The sequence below is a fragment of the Hyperolius riggenbachi genome, chromosome 10 (assembly GCF_040937935.1).
Source record: "Hyperolius riggenbachi isolate aHypRig1 chromosome 10, aHypRig1.pri, whole genome shotgun sequence".
Taxonomy (NCBI): domain Eukaryota; kingdom Metazoa; phylum Chordata; class Amphibia; order Anura; family Hyperoliidae; genus Hyperolius; species Hyperolius riggenbachi.
In genome coordinates, this window is record NC_090655.1 from 211,581,333 (window position 1) to 211,596,208 (window position 14,876).

The following is a 14,876-nucleotide window of genomic DNA, read 5'->3' on the forward strand; positions in this document are numbered from 1 at the left end:
AAAAAGAAAAATAATAATAAATGAGTTTTTGTTGCATCTTCTCTGGCTTTTATAACAGCTTGCATTATTTGAGGCCTGAACTTCACTGAGGAAAAAAGAATATTCTTCATCAATCAGCTCCAACCTTCTTATATAGCACTTGGCAGGCCAGCTGTGCAAGACTGACTCTTGTTATGAACCATGCTTGCTACCCATGCCATTGAACGGATATGCCCTCAGCATCACCAAACCAACTTTCCACTGATGGAATGAAAAAAAAGTGTCTGAGATTAAATCATTTACTGTAGAGGTGATGACTGCCACCTGCCCTGCTTCTTTACCTTACATGTAACCCCATGTTATTAATCACTGTGGAAATTTGTTGTGTCTTGTTTTTTCATATTTCTATTGCTTTATTGAGATGGCACCAAACAAATGTTGCAGCATCACTGAATACTGCTTTCATCCACAGTCCATGGCTGATTCTCTTTAGCCCTCTGTTACCTTATTTTCTCCTGTTTATGGTTTATATTTAGCTTTTCAGTAGCTTAATCCCATTTCTGTCAGCTGCTTTCTTATAGTTCAGTCTCAAAAACTGACCCCAGTTTCTGCTCATTTTATCTTTTGTTAATAAAGAACTGTAGTGAAAATAATGTAATGAATAAAACTGCTTATTTATTTTACAATATTCATTAATAAATTATTTAGTCAGAATTTGCCCATTGTAAAATCTTTACCGGGGTTACATTCTGAAATTCATCACAGGTGGCAACATCTTTAGTCCTGTCAGATGATTTCTGTGGACTGTTTGTTTACTGAGAGTTTCAAAGCCAGTAAAAAATATACCTACCTTAAGGCCCATACACACGTCGGATTTTTCCGAACGACGGGTCGTTTGAACATCCCGTCGTTCAGTCGTCCGCACGCCAAATCGGGCGTGTGTACAGTCCCTCGTTCGGGTGATAAGACTGGTCTTGAGCGATGCCCCTGGTGTACCAAACCACCATCATCCTGAATAGGGATGATCAATGAGATGCAAATTCTTCCAAAATTAAACCCAGGGTTAAATTGATTGGCCCATTTTTAAACTGCATACATTTGCATAAAAATTTGCATATATTTGCTTCAACTTGGAAGACTTTGCATATCTTTGACCATCCCTAACCCTGAATCCCTCCATCATCTTCTTTCCTCCCACCACCCTCCTCTTCAAATGTCACTTAGCTCCAGGAGCTGTATTGTTGTCAGCTTCTTACAAACGTCCTTGTACTGTCAGTGAGGAGGGCATAATATGCCTTGTTACAACATTTTTTCCTCAAAGGGTACCTAAAGTGAAAAAAATATTGGCATTTTAACTTACCCGGGACTTCCACCAGCCCCCTGAAGTCCCCCTGGTCCTTTGCCGTCATTCCACTCTGCTCTGTTCAGTAGCTGTCCCCCTCTGTAACCTGGGTGACTCAGGCAGTTGTGGGCCACTGCACGTGTGAAGTCTGCTTCTCCTTGATTGCCCCCCCCCCCCCACCCCGTAGCCTGGAGCATTCTGCGCATTTTTACTTACTGCACAAGCGCTGAATGCTCCTAGGTAGGGGAGCGTAATCGAGGAGGCAGATGGCTGTGCATACAGCATTTGGAGGAGAACAGCCGATAAATGCCCCGAGTTAAACTGCCCAAATGTTAGGTTCCCTCTAAATAGGCACAGGAGATGCCTCAGGTGCTTTCTTTATACGAAGGACTGATTAAACCAAACAAACCTTCTCAATTACATCTAGATTGCATTAAACTGTTCAACAATCAACCTGCTATCTTTGCTCTGAAACATCATAAAATAAATCCTCAACTGCAGTATTTCAGGCTTAATGCATGCATAACGCTTGAAATCAGTAAACCCATTATGTAAATAACACTTTGGGTGATGGGTGGAGAATAGCATTTAAAAGGTCCTCAGGATAAAGGCTGTAGATCTATCTAGTCTGTAAACATGTAAGGGTCATGTTGGCTCTATAGCGACAGGAGACATGCTAAAAGGACCAAGGCTCCAGTTGCATCTCTGATGTCTTCCAACATCACTGGCCTCCAAATATGGAGCAATCAAAAGTTTTCTAGCATGTGCATCTTCTGATGACTGACAAAGGCTTTCCTCCACGTAAAACACTTCCCACACTCTGAGCAGGAAAAGGGCTTCTCTCCTGTATGAGTTCTCTGATGTTCTGTCAGAATGACCTTCTGTGAAAAGCTCTTGCCGCACTCTGAGCAGGAGTATGGCTTCTCTCCAGTGTGAATTCTCATGTGTTTTATAAGGACCGATTTCCACCCAAAGGATTTCCCACACACTGAACACGTGTATGGCTTCTCACCAGTATGAGTTCTTTGGTGTTTGTTGAGTTCCGACTTGTAAACAAAACTCTTTCCGCACTCAGAGCACAAGTGAGGTCTCACGCCTGTGTGAATTCTCAGATGAGTGTCCAGATATGATTTGTGTGCAAAGTCTTTTTCACATTCTGAGCAGGAGTATGGCTTAAGGTCATGGATGTGACCCTTCTGGTGAAGAACCAGAGAGGATTCCCTTTCAAAACATTTCCCACACTCAGCACAGGAGTACGGCTTCCCCACCATGCAGAGGGTCCCAGGAGGCACTTCAGAAGTGACAGGGGGCGCACAGAAAGAGAACTCTCCCCCATATGCTGAGGCATCAGATGACAGATGTGAACTGTAAGATCCTGGATGTAGATTTTGTGCAATATAGTATTCTCCTGAATATTCCCCGGGAATACTATGACCTTCGATCCCGTCATGTACAGAGAGAACAGGCATGTTTTCTGGGTTGCACCATCTATATTGTCCACCTGGAAGAATCCAAAATAATTATTATTATCATACAGCACTAACATAAAAACACAGCACTGTACACAAGATAGGGGAAAGATTACTACATTAAACTATGTTATACAGCAACATTTCTCAACCTATTTTTTAACCTAGAGGAACCCTGCAAATAACTTTTGGATCTCAAGAAACCCCTACAAACTATTTTTTGCTCTTGAGGAACCCCTGCATTTATTTTGCAGGAAGCAATAGCCTTTAAACGTAGGTGAGGCTGTTTATTTCACCACCCCCTATTACACTGCCCCTCATTGTACTGTCTCTTATTCTAGTGCTTTTTATTAATGTGCTCATTAGTATTCTGACCCCCAATTTAAAAGCTTATTTTTACAGTACCCCCTATTATAATGTGCCCTATTACACTTCCCCTACAATGAAGGAAAATGCCAAGGAACCCCTGCAGAGTACTAAAGGAGCCATGGGGTTCCAGGGAACCCTGGTTGAGAAAGCCTGTTATACAGGGATGTTACAGCATTAAACAACGGAACACACAATACTAGTGATGTAACAGACAATGGTGCACAGATTATTGCAATGTAGGGATAAATATAGCAGGTGAGACACTGAGTCCATAAGGTGATAGAAGAGCACACGGGGAGGAGGGCCCTGCCAAATAGGCTTACAATCTAAGGGATGAGGGAGTGGGACACATGAGGGGGGATGAGTTGTATGCCCAAGGGAAAGGGTTGGAGCTACAGTATGTAGATGGTGGGAAAGCAATGGTGAACAGATGGATCTTTAAGGCCTGCCTGAGAGAGATGAAGGTGGGGGGTGAGCCTGATAGGGGAGATCATTCCATAGAGTAAGGGCTGCTTTGGAAAAGACCTGGAGCCTCATGAGTGAGCAAGTGATGGACAACCATAGAGTGTTGGAGGAGAGCTGTTGGGGAGTATCTTTGGATGAGACCCGAGATGTATGAATGATAGGGGGTATGGTGGATGGAATTGTATGCCAGGCAGAGCAGTTTAAATTTAATTCTGAGAGGGCCAGTGAAGGGGCTTGCAAAGAGGGGCAGGTGAAAGGGCGTGACGAAGGAGTCAATGGAGTCATAACAGATTGCAGGGGTTGGAGTCTGGTGTCAGGAAGTCCAGAAAGGATGGCATTGCAGCAGTCCAGATGGTAGATGACCAGAGCATGGAACAGGAGTTTGGCGGTGTCAAGGGTTAGATATGGGCAAATTTTGCCGATGTTGCAGAGATGGATGTGGAAGGACCTTCCTACAATGGTAACTTAATGGTCACAGGCCTGAGCATTTCAGAAATGAAAGTATATACCTAGAACCCTTCCTACTATCCACAGCCCAGGAATAGGACCTCAAGTGACAATAACCACACAATGGTTTGTAGGCAACCAGTTGAAATAGAGCAAGTCACAAAAGTGAAGGTATCTAGTCAGACTAAATTAGTGATTGAGAGGGGAGGGATTGGGCTCCCAGCCAGAATTGAAAGTGTAACAAGTACCTGCAGGTATCTCATGGTGTCTGCACCTATCAATACTGTTGGCTTGAACTGTTACAAGCTTTAGGAAGTGAGCAGTGCAGCAGCTGTTACTGAAATGACATAAGGTGGAGGCCATAGCGTAATAGAAGCAGACAAATCTTCACATTTCCACTGGGCACATACTGTCTCCCGATTACTTCTAATAGGGGCTGATGTCTCCTGACTCCCCCACTGGGCACATACTGTCTCCCCATTACTTCTAACAGGAATTGATCGTTCCCGACTCCCCCACTGGGCACATACTGTCTCCCCATTATTTCTAATAGGGGCTAATAGCCCATGACTGCTCCACCAGACACATGCTGCTTTCTCATTAATTTTAGCAGGAGTTAAAAGCTATTGAATCCTACAGTGCCTACAACTCTCTCCCATTCCTTCTTGTAAGGCCTGATGGCTTTTCACTCCCCACGAGGCACATACTGTCTCCCCATTACTTCTAATAGGGGCTGATGTCTCCTGACTCCCCTACTGGCCACATACTGTCTCCCCATTACTTCCAATAGTGGCTGATGTCTCCTGACTCCCCCACGGGCCACATACGATCTCCTTATTACTCCTAATAGGGGTTGATGTCTCCTGACTCCCCCACTGGTCACATACTGTCTCCCCATTACTTCTAATAGGAGCTAATGTCTCCTGACTCCCCCCACTGGCCACATACTGTCTCCCCATTACTTTTAATAGGGGCTGATGGCTCCTGACTCCCCAACTGGCCACATACTGTCTCCCTATTACTTCAACTAAGGCTGATGTCTCCTGACTTCCCCACTGGCCACATACTGTTTCTCCATTACTTCTAATAGGGGCTGATGTCTCCTGACTTCCCCACTGGCCACATGCTGTCTCCCCATTACCTCTAATAGGTGCTGATGTCTCCCTGACCACATACTGTCTCCCCATTACTTCTAATAGGGGCTGATGTCTCCTGACTCTCCCACTGGCCACACACTGTCTCCCCATTACCTCTAATAGGGGCTGATGTCTCCTGACTCTCCCACTGGCCACATACTGTCTCCCCATTACTTCTAATAGGGGCTGATGTCTCCTGACTCCCCCACTGGGCACATACTGTCTCCCCATTAATTCTAATAGGAGCTAATGTCTCCTGACTCCCCCACGGGCCACATACGATCTCCTTATTACTCCTAATAGGGGTTGATGTCTCCTGACTCCCCCACTGGTCACATACTGTCTCCCCATTACTTCTAATAGGAGCTAATGTCTCCTGACTCCCCCCACTGGCCACATACTGTCTCCCCATTACTTTTAATAGGGGCTGATGGCTCCTGACTCCCCAACTGGCCACATACTGTCTCCCCATTACTTCAACTAAGGCTGATGTCTCCTGACTTCCCCACTGGCCACATACTGTTTCTCCATTACTTCTAATAGGGGCTGATGTCTCCTGACTTCCCCACTGGCCACATGCTGTCTCCCCATTACCTCTAATAGGTGCTGATGTCTCCCTGACCACATACTGTCTCCCCATTACTTCTAATAGGGGCTGATGTCTCCTGACTCTCCCACTGGCCACACACTGTCTCCCCATTACCTCTAATAGGGGCTGATGTCTCCTGACTCTCCCACTGGCCACATACTGTCTCCCCATTACTTCGAATAGGGGCTGATGCCTCCTGACTCCCCCACTGGGCACATACTGTCTCCCCATTACTTCTAATAGGGGCTGATGTCTCCCTGACCACATACTGTCTCCCCATTACTTCTAATAGGGGCTGATGTCTCCCTGACCACATACTGTCTCCCCATTACTTCTAATAGAGGCTGATGTCTCCTGACTCTCCCACTGGCCACATACTGTCTCCCCATTACCTCTAATAGGGGCTGATGTCTCCCTGACCACATACTGTCTCCCCATTACTTCTAATAGAGGCTGATGTCTCCTGACTCTCCCACTGGCCACATACTGTCTCCCCATTACCTCTAATAGGGGCTGATGTCTCCTGACTCTCCCACTGACCACATACTGTCTCCCCATTACTTCTAATAGGGGCTGATGTCTCCTGACTCTCCCACTGGCCACACACTGTCTCCCCATTACCTCTAATAGGGGCTGATGTCTCCTGACTCTCCCACTGGCCACATACTGTCTCCCCATTACTTCTAATAGGGGCTGATGCCTCCTGACTCCCCCACTGGCCACATACTGTCTCCCCATTACTTCTAATAGGGACTGATGTCTCCTGACTCCCCCACTGGTCACATACTGTATCACATTACTTCTAATAGGGAATGACAGCTCCTGACCACTCCATAGGGTAAATAACTGTCTTTTTGCTACTTCTAATTGGGACTAATGACTCCTGACTACCTTAGTGGATGGAGAGGGAGACAGATTTTTTTAGTGATGTAACAGGTAGATTGTGTGACTATTTTTTGTGTTTAGTGTTTATGCCTCACCAGTGCTGATCTCTGGATGAATTTCCTCCTCGTTAATGTCCACATGCCACACTTCCTCCTCAGCGATAATTCTCTGAGTCACTCTGGATTCGTCTTCCTCTACAGCTTCAACTTTGATAACCATCAGACCATCTTCCTGGGTATGAAAGACAATATTTCAAGAGTATGAGTGTAAGTGAATGTAAACATTCAATTCTATCTGCTGTGTACACAATCCGTCATTTACCACTAGCTATGAAAGGCTATGGTAAATGCAGTGGTATATCCCACAGCTGCCTCTACCTGATAATCCTGTGAGATGTTGTGATCTTCTTTTGTAGGATCCTGGCAATAAAGAGGACCTGTACTTCTCTCTGCTGAGTTTCTGTTGCTGGATCTATTAGCCTGATAACGGTGGGGGATGGGGTGATTTTCCTGTGCAGCCTCTTGGTAATAAAGAGGACCTGTACATCTCTCTGGTGGATTTCTGTTACTGGATCCATCTGTAGAAAAACCCACACTGACTGAATATATTGTCTGGATGTGTTTATCAGATCGGGATCTAGGTGGATCTTTTGTATTGCTCTATCCCGTACAAAGGAATGAAAGTCTCCTTACCTGATGATTTGGAAGGTGTCAAATTCTCCATCATGATGTCCTTGTAGAGATCTGTGCGTGCTTCCATATAATCCCACTCTTCCATGGAGAAATGGACAGTAACATCCTGACACCTTACAGGAACCTGAAACATACAAACAATTATACAGTCACGAGCCAGACACATCCATTCCTGTTATTGTAGAATGTCCTATAGTTCCTCACCTCCGCTGTCAGCAGCTCAATGATCCTGTTGGTGACTTTTATAATCTTCAAGTCGTTGTTCCTTTCAGGTGTTAGAGAGGGAGGTGGAGTCTCCATCAAGGGGCTTTGGCTTGTACTCCATCTTCCAGGCATGCAAGGGCCACTGTTAGGCATCCCATGATCACTGGATGTTTTCTTCACTACTGCGTAATCCTAAATAGGAACAGGTAAATATATACACGCTTATTCATTCAAATATGTTGCCTCTTAACTGTAGTGTCATGAAACATTCCCCAAATCCTCGCCGCTTCCTTCCATAGTGCGTTTTATTAATACAGAAATAATAAGTGTATGCTATACAAAGGACATTATTTTCTACAGATTTAATTACTGTGATCAGTTCTGATATTTATTGACCTTTGCATGGCAAAAAAATATTAAAACCTTAAGTCCAAAAAGTGGACAGAAGAGGAACAGCAGGGAAATCAGTGGTAGTAAATGTGTTAATAGCATACATTAGTTCAAAATAGGGTGCAGTGGTTCGGTCAATACTCAGTATTAATCTCATTGAGATCAAGTAGTAATCCAAGCTGGATAGTGACCCATTTTCAAGAAGGAGAGGGTGGTATTGATCATTAACCGTCACCGAGGCCCCATTGAGACCTGTGGAGGACCCCCTAAAGCGCAGAGTAGCACCGAAAGCTGGTGGCTAATAGGGCTACATAAGGAAGAGGGAGTAGCCTACATATAGTGGGCACTATTCAGGCTACCTATATTGGGAGGGGGGGGCTACCTATACTGGGGGCTAATCTGGCACCCTATACTAGGAAACTAATATGGCTACCAATACTGGGTGGTTATTTATACTAGGGGGCTAATATGGCTACCTATGCTGGGGGCTTTCTTGTTACCTGCCTCTGGCAACCTACACAGGGGGGAAGCTATTTGCAGGCCACCTACATTGGAGGGCACAACTGGCTACCTACACTAGGGGGTTACTTCTGGCTACCTTCACTGGGGGCACATCTGGCTACCTATACAGGGGGGGGGGGGAGACCTTCTTGCTACCTGTGCTGGGGAGCTACTTATGGCCACCTACACTGGGAGGCACATTTGTGTACCTATACTGAGGGTACCTTTAAAATACTTATACTGGGAGGCAACTTAATACTGGAAAGGGGACCTCTAGCTACCTGTACTGGGGGGGCTATCTGGGAAACAAATGTACTTTATACTTTTTTTTTGGGGGGGGGGGGGGAGGGGGCCAATCAAAATTTTATTATGGTACTCCATGATTTCTAGCTACGCCCACGCTACTCACCTCTCCAGTAAGCAGGTAGATGATCTCCAAAGTGAGGTCCAATATTGTCACAGTCAGCTTACTCCTGTCCTTCTCCATTCTCTGTCCAGTTTTATTCCCAGTTTCAAAGATGTTATGTGAATGATACCATGACAAAAATATCTGGAACAAGTGAAATAAAAAAAGAACATATTTTCACATCATGTACAGCATTAGTTTTAAATGCATCTTATTGACCATCCCTACAAGAGACAGTTATCCTGTGTGTCAGGGCTGTGGAGTCGGTACAAAAATTATCCAACTCCGACTCCTCAGTTAACGAAACCACCGACTCCAGGTACCCAAAATGGCTCTGACTCGGACTCCTCGACACCAACTCAGTCTAATATACTTACCAGGGCTGTTGATTTGGTTCAAAACCATCCGACTCCAACATTTATGAGACCAGCGACTCCAGGTACCCAAAATTGCTCGATGAGACCTCGACTCCGACTCCACAGTCATTAATATGATCAATTATAGCAAGAAAAGGGCTCAAAAAAGGCTGTCAATTGGGTTGCATGACCTTTTATGGGAACTTCTCTGACAACATTTTGCTTTGGACAACACTATTTGAAAAAGTAATGGCCCGGTTGCAATACTAATGTGCAATGGAACTAGAGAGGGGTGCCCCCTGTCCCTTGCTTTTTATTAAAAAGTTTTGAATCTGAAGTTAGAAACCCTTGTGTTACCAGTCTGGCAAGATAACCAAATCAACGGGATAAGATTTATTGTCGCTAGAAAGCTGCACTTCCACACCCTACTTGCTTTCTTTCAAATACAAGTTTTTCCTGAAAGTAATATAAGAACAAACGCACATAGTGCCAAGTGCTGCTAAGCAAACAACAATCTGACACCCAGTGTCTGCACTTCAGCGGGATGTGCTGTCACCATATGGGGAAAGACAGACTCAAGGGCCCCCTCCCCCCCCCCCCCCCCCCACCAAGCCCCCGTCGTGATTGCACTCACCAGCCAGCCACTTTTACTTCATCATATAGCAGTGTCTTTAACCAAGGAAACATCCACCGTTATCTTCATAAAAGTTTATTTAAAACACCCTCCTTGACGCGGTCGCGGTCCTGCATGCGGGATCCAGGACAGCAAGTCTCGGCTTGTTCAACTCCCTCTGTGCACAACGTCAGCGTACCACCAGGTTCCCTCCTACGCGTTTCGTCACTTAGTGGGCCTTTTGCATTTGAAAGAAAGCAACATTATATTTTTAAAGTGACCGTTGGAGCACAATTCTTTTTTTTTTTTTTTATATATATAACGGTATACGTTTAGAATTTAAGGAGACTTCTTGGGATATGCAGATTATATGCTACTAAAATTATTCTTTTTAGACCAATCTCTCCCTATAGCCCCCATGTTATATCTACCGGTAGGTTTGGGAACATACCAAACTTTAAAATGAAGTTTAACAAGTGTAAAATCTTATACTCTACTGCACATAAAGGCATGAATTAAACCTAGATTAAGAATTAAACTAATTGTACTTCAGAATTGGACAATAAAATTGCTTGTGAACTAAACCGTATTTATGCTCTTAGGGCCCTTTGACACAAAACGTGCTTAAAGGGATACTGTAGGGGGATCGGGGAAAATGAGTTGAAGTTACTCGGGGCTTCTAATGGTCCCCCACAGACATCCTGTGCCCACGCAGCCACTCACCGATGCTCCGGCCCCGCCTCCAGTTCACTTCTGGAATTTTAGACTTAAAAGTCTGAAAACCACTGCGCCTGCATTGCCGTGTCCTTGTTGCCGCTGATGTCACCAGAAGCGTACTGCGCAGGCCCTGTATGGTCTGTGCCTGCGCCGTGCGCTCCTGGAGACATCAGGGGAAGCGAGGACACGGCAACGCAGGCGCAGTTGTTTTCAGACTTTAAAGTCTGAAATTCCAGTAGTGAACCGGAGGCGGGGCCGGAGCATCCGGGAGTAGCTGCGTGGGCACAGAATGTCTGTGGGGGACCATTAGAAGCCCTGAGTAACTTCAACTAATTTTCCCCCGAACCCCCTACAGTATCCCTTTAAAGGCTAATTTCACACCAGGACGTTGCGTTAGAGGGGGCGTTAAGGTCGCATAACGTCCCCCTAACGGAACGCCTGGTGGTGCTGGATCTGGACGTCAGAGTGAGCCGCGTTGTGCAGCTCACTCTGGCGTCAGTGATGCCGTGATGCGCACTCTTGTGCGCATGCGTGGTCCCGCCGGTCAATCGCCGCACAGAGCGGCCGCTCCAGGAAGTAAACACTGCACGTCACAACGTGCAGTGCATATTAATTAGCCATGTGCCTGGCCGCTCTCCGCTCCTCCACAAGATTACTGAGCATGTGCAAGCAGTCTAACGCGGCTCAGCCGCGTCTAAAGTACTGCATGCAGTACGTTGTCTTGTGACGCAGCGTTACAATGTAACGCAACGTGGGCACTGTGAACAGCCCCATTGATTTTTCATTACTGTGCGGTGGGCTGCGTTACAGGCTGCTCTAACGTGCGCCTGTAACGTCCCACTGTGAAACCAGCCTAAATCTATTTTGAAAGCACATGCTGGTTGCCGATCACAAGGACACCATGATTAACATAGTAATTGCGGTGCCCTGTAAAGAGTGGTGCGATTTGGTTTTAAACTAATTGCATCTGCAGTGCCTGCTGCAGTTTTCCTGTGTTTGTGATTAGGTTAAATCAATGGGTGCACATGCAAATCACATAGCAAAACATTTCTGCTGCTTTTTGATCACACCTGTACACTCCGCCGATCACACCTGCACACTCAGCAGGAACTGTAAATCATAATCGCAGCGCATTGCAATTTTCAGTGTGAATGGGGCCTTAAATGTTGACCACAATTGTTAGGCATGTAGTGGTTGATAAGGTGTTTTGAACAGAAAGGATCTATAAATTTGTGGATGCTCCAGAGGCTTCCTCGATCCTCTGCGAATTCTCCACTGGCAGTTGGGACTCTCTTCCTCTTTGTGGCCGTGCTCTTCTACATGTTCAAACACGGCCACACTGTGTAGGGCCAGAGGGTATGCGCTTGCACAGTAGCACAAAGCTGTTTGTGAATAGAGAAAAAGACGTGCATGAGTGGCTCCATGCTGCTGTGCAGGGGTGGGATGTACTTGCACTAGCATAGTGCAGCCATAGCTATACTAGGGGCAAATATACTAGCTACACTGAGGGCAACTATACTAGCTATACTGGGGGCAACTAAACTACCTACACTGGGGGCAACTATACTAGCTATACTGGGGGCAACTAAACTAGCTATACTGGGGGCAACTAAACTAGCTATACTGGGGGCAACTAAACTAGCTATACTGAGGGCAACTAAACTAGCTATACTGGGGGCAACTATACTACCTACAGTGGGGGCAACTATACTAGCTATACTGGGGGCAACTATACTAGCTATACTGGGGGCAACTATATTACCTACACTGGGGGCATCTATACTAGCTATACTGGGGGCAACTAAACTAGCTATAATGGGGGCAACTAAACTAGCTATAATGGGGGCAACTAAACTAGCTATAATGAGGGCAACTAAACTAGCTATAATGAGGGCAACTAAACTAGCTATAATGAGGGCAACTAAACTAGCTATACTGGGGGCAACTAAACTAGCTATACTGGGGGCAATTATACTACCTACACTGGGAGCAACTATACTAGCTATACTGGGGGCAACTATACTACCTACACTGGGGGCAACTAAACTAGCTATAATGGGGGCAACTAAACTAGCTATAATGGGGGCAACTAAACTAGCTATAATGAGGGCAACTAAACTAGCTATACTGGGGCAACTACACTAGCTCCACTGGGGCAACTATACTAGCTATACTGGGGGCAATTATACTACCTTCACTGGGGGTAAATATACTACCTATACTGGGGGTAACTATACTACCTATACTGGGGGCAACTATACTAGCTACCTATAATGGGAGCAACTATGCTACCTTTACTGGGGCAACTAAATTACCTGTACTGGTGGCACCTATATCTGACATTACCTGACGTGGCACTCTTACTATGCCGTATTCACTCCTTTCTTTTTTTGGGGGGGATGGGGGGGGGGGTCTTGTAATATCCAGCACCGGGTGTCAAATGCACTAGGCACGCCACTGTTACATCGCTCCAGTGAGAACACACACATAGGTCAACATTAGTAGAAGCTTTTGAAAATCAGGCCTAGTGCACACCAAAACCGCTAGGAGATCCCCAAAACGCTCGCGGTTTTGGGTGCGGATGACAGGGTTTTGTCCCAGTATCAGCATCCGCGTGGCTAATGTATCTCTATGGACTGGTGCACACCGGCGGTTTGAGGTTTTAAGCAAACCGCAAACGTGCAGCAAGAGGCACGTTTGCTGCTTGGTAAAAACTTCAAACCGCCGGTGTGCACCAGTCCATAGAGATACATTAGCCACGCGAATTTTCAGGCGGATTCGGCAGGCGGATCCGCCCGGTGTGCACTGGGCCTCACAAAGCGCTTAGAAAAGCTCTTGTAGTGTGCACCAAGCCCATGGTGGGGTAGGGAGAAAGAAGTAGCAAGTTTACATTTAAAAGAGGAAGAGGGACATTTCTGAGATTGCCTGAAATGCAGTACAAAGAGAATTAATGATGTATTAGTGGGGGTTAAGGGGCCCATACACTGGTCGATTTCAGCCATCATTCGATTGATCGATTGTATCGAATCAATTCTTTCAATTCTATCAATCGATCGATTTGTGGCAGATTTCAATAGATTTGATCTATCTGACAGGATGGAAGATCTAGGTCGATCTGCTGCTGGTAGCAGATCGATGGCCCATAGAGTTGCATTGCATCTAATGGTCCAATAATGTATTCAGATAGATTTCCCATAGATTTCATCCTGACTGGAAATCTGTTCCTAGTGTGTGGCACACATCAGATAGATTCCTGTCAGATTCGACTTTACAGGCATCTGACAGAAATTTATCCGAGTGGTCAAGTCTGCTGCAAATCTCTAAGTGTATGGCCACCTTTAGACCTAAAGACCAGGGACAAAACTAAGCACAGAAATATCTTAAGACCAATATATTGCATGGCTGTTTGTCCCTGGAAAACACAAATGTGTTCACTATATAATCTCCTATATAAAAATGATATTCTATCATATTCAGAAAAAATAGTAAATAGTAAGCATTACCTTACCCGGCGTTAGGCTTCAACCACGAACCAGTTTGCCATCAGCTAAAGAGGTTTATCTGTCTTTATCCTATTCTGGCTACAGGAAATGGCCTTCACTTCAGCCTTTCATTATTCTGAGAGTCCCTCCAACTTTCATAATCTGTAAATGAAACGGCCAGCACGAGAGCACTTCTCCGAAACGGCCTTCCTTACTATCTATATGCTTCTTATCTAAATAAAAACAGCTAAGTAGTGAAGAACGTTGGCTACAATAAAATGGCTGCTATTCGCCTGCATTGGGGACAGTCTCTTCTATATTGCTTGGTCTCTAGTGTTTAGGTATGTTCTGTAATCTGTACAGGAGATAAAAGGAAATAGGGTAACAGACACTCCAAATAGCGTGCCATATCCTTCAGCAAGATGTTATTTGTCAAACACTGGTCAGTAGCTGTGCTGAGGTTTTGAAATTGCAAAGTGTTTGGAAACATTTGGGTAGAAGAGTCCCAAATTTGCATGCCCCTCCCGCTTTGCTTCCGCCCCGGTGCTACAGTAGCTAGCTGTCTCCGCACTTCAGTGAAGCAGCTAGCTAGCCACGCCCCCTGCACATTTGTGTGTGTTGTGGGTCAGGACTGGCATCATCTGCAAAGAAAAGAGAACAGCATTGTGTCCCAGCATTCCACAGTCTCTCCTCAGTCAGTGTGTCCCAGCATTCCAGTGCCCCCGCCCCCTAGGTGGGACCCAGTATACCAGTGCTGAGTGCCCTCCAGTAGATCTCCCCAGTGGGTCCCAGCACTCCAGTGCGCCCCCCCCCCCCAGTGTGTTCCAGTATTCT

General features: G+C 45.7%; 1 protein-coding gene across 4 annotated transcripts; it reads right to left on the reverse strand.

Moving 5' to 3' along the window:
• Positions 1–1,526: 1,526 nt before the first annotated feature.
• On the reverse strand, positions 1,527–14,475 carry LOC137534358 (zinc finger protein 514-like). Of its 4 annotated transcripts, none has more exons than XM_068255829.1 (8): positions 14,069–14,474; positions 9,865–10,081; positions 8,878–9,018; positions 7,578–7,769; positions 7,374–7,497; positions 7,059–7,258; positions 6,777–6,912; positions 1,527–2,822 (listed from the first exon to the last, which is right to left on the reverse strand). In XM_068255829.1, the coding sequence occupies exons 3-8, from the start codon at positions 8,953–8,955 to the stop codon at positions 2,068–2,070; spliced, it is 1,485 nt and encodes a 494-aa protein (XP_068111930.1). In that variant the 5' UTR covers positions 8,956–9,018; positions 9,865–10,081; positions 14,069–14,474; the 3' UTR covers positions 1,527–2,067. The 4 variants fall into 4 exon arrangements, with proteins under 4 accessions (XP_068111930.1, XP_068111929.1, XP_068111932.1 ...); XM_068255828.1 differs by having other exon boundaries at positions 14,064–14,474; XM_068255831.1 differs by lacking the exon at positions 9,865–10,081 and having other exon boundaries at positions 14,069–14,475.
• Between the last annotated feature and the right edge of the window lie 401 nt (positions 14,476–14,876).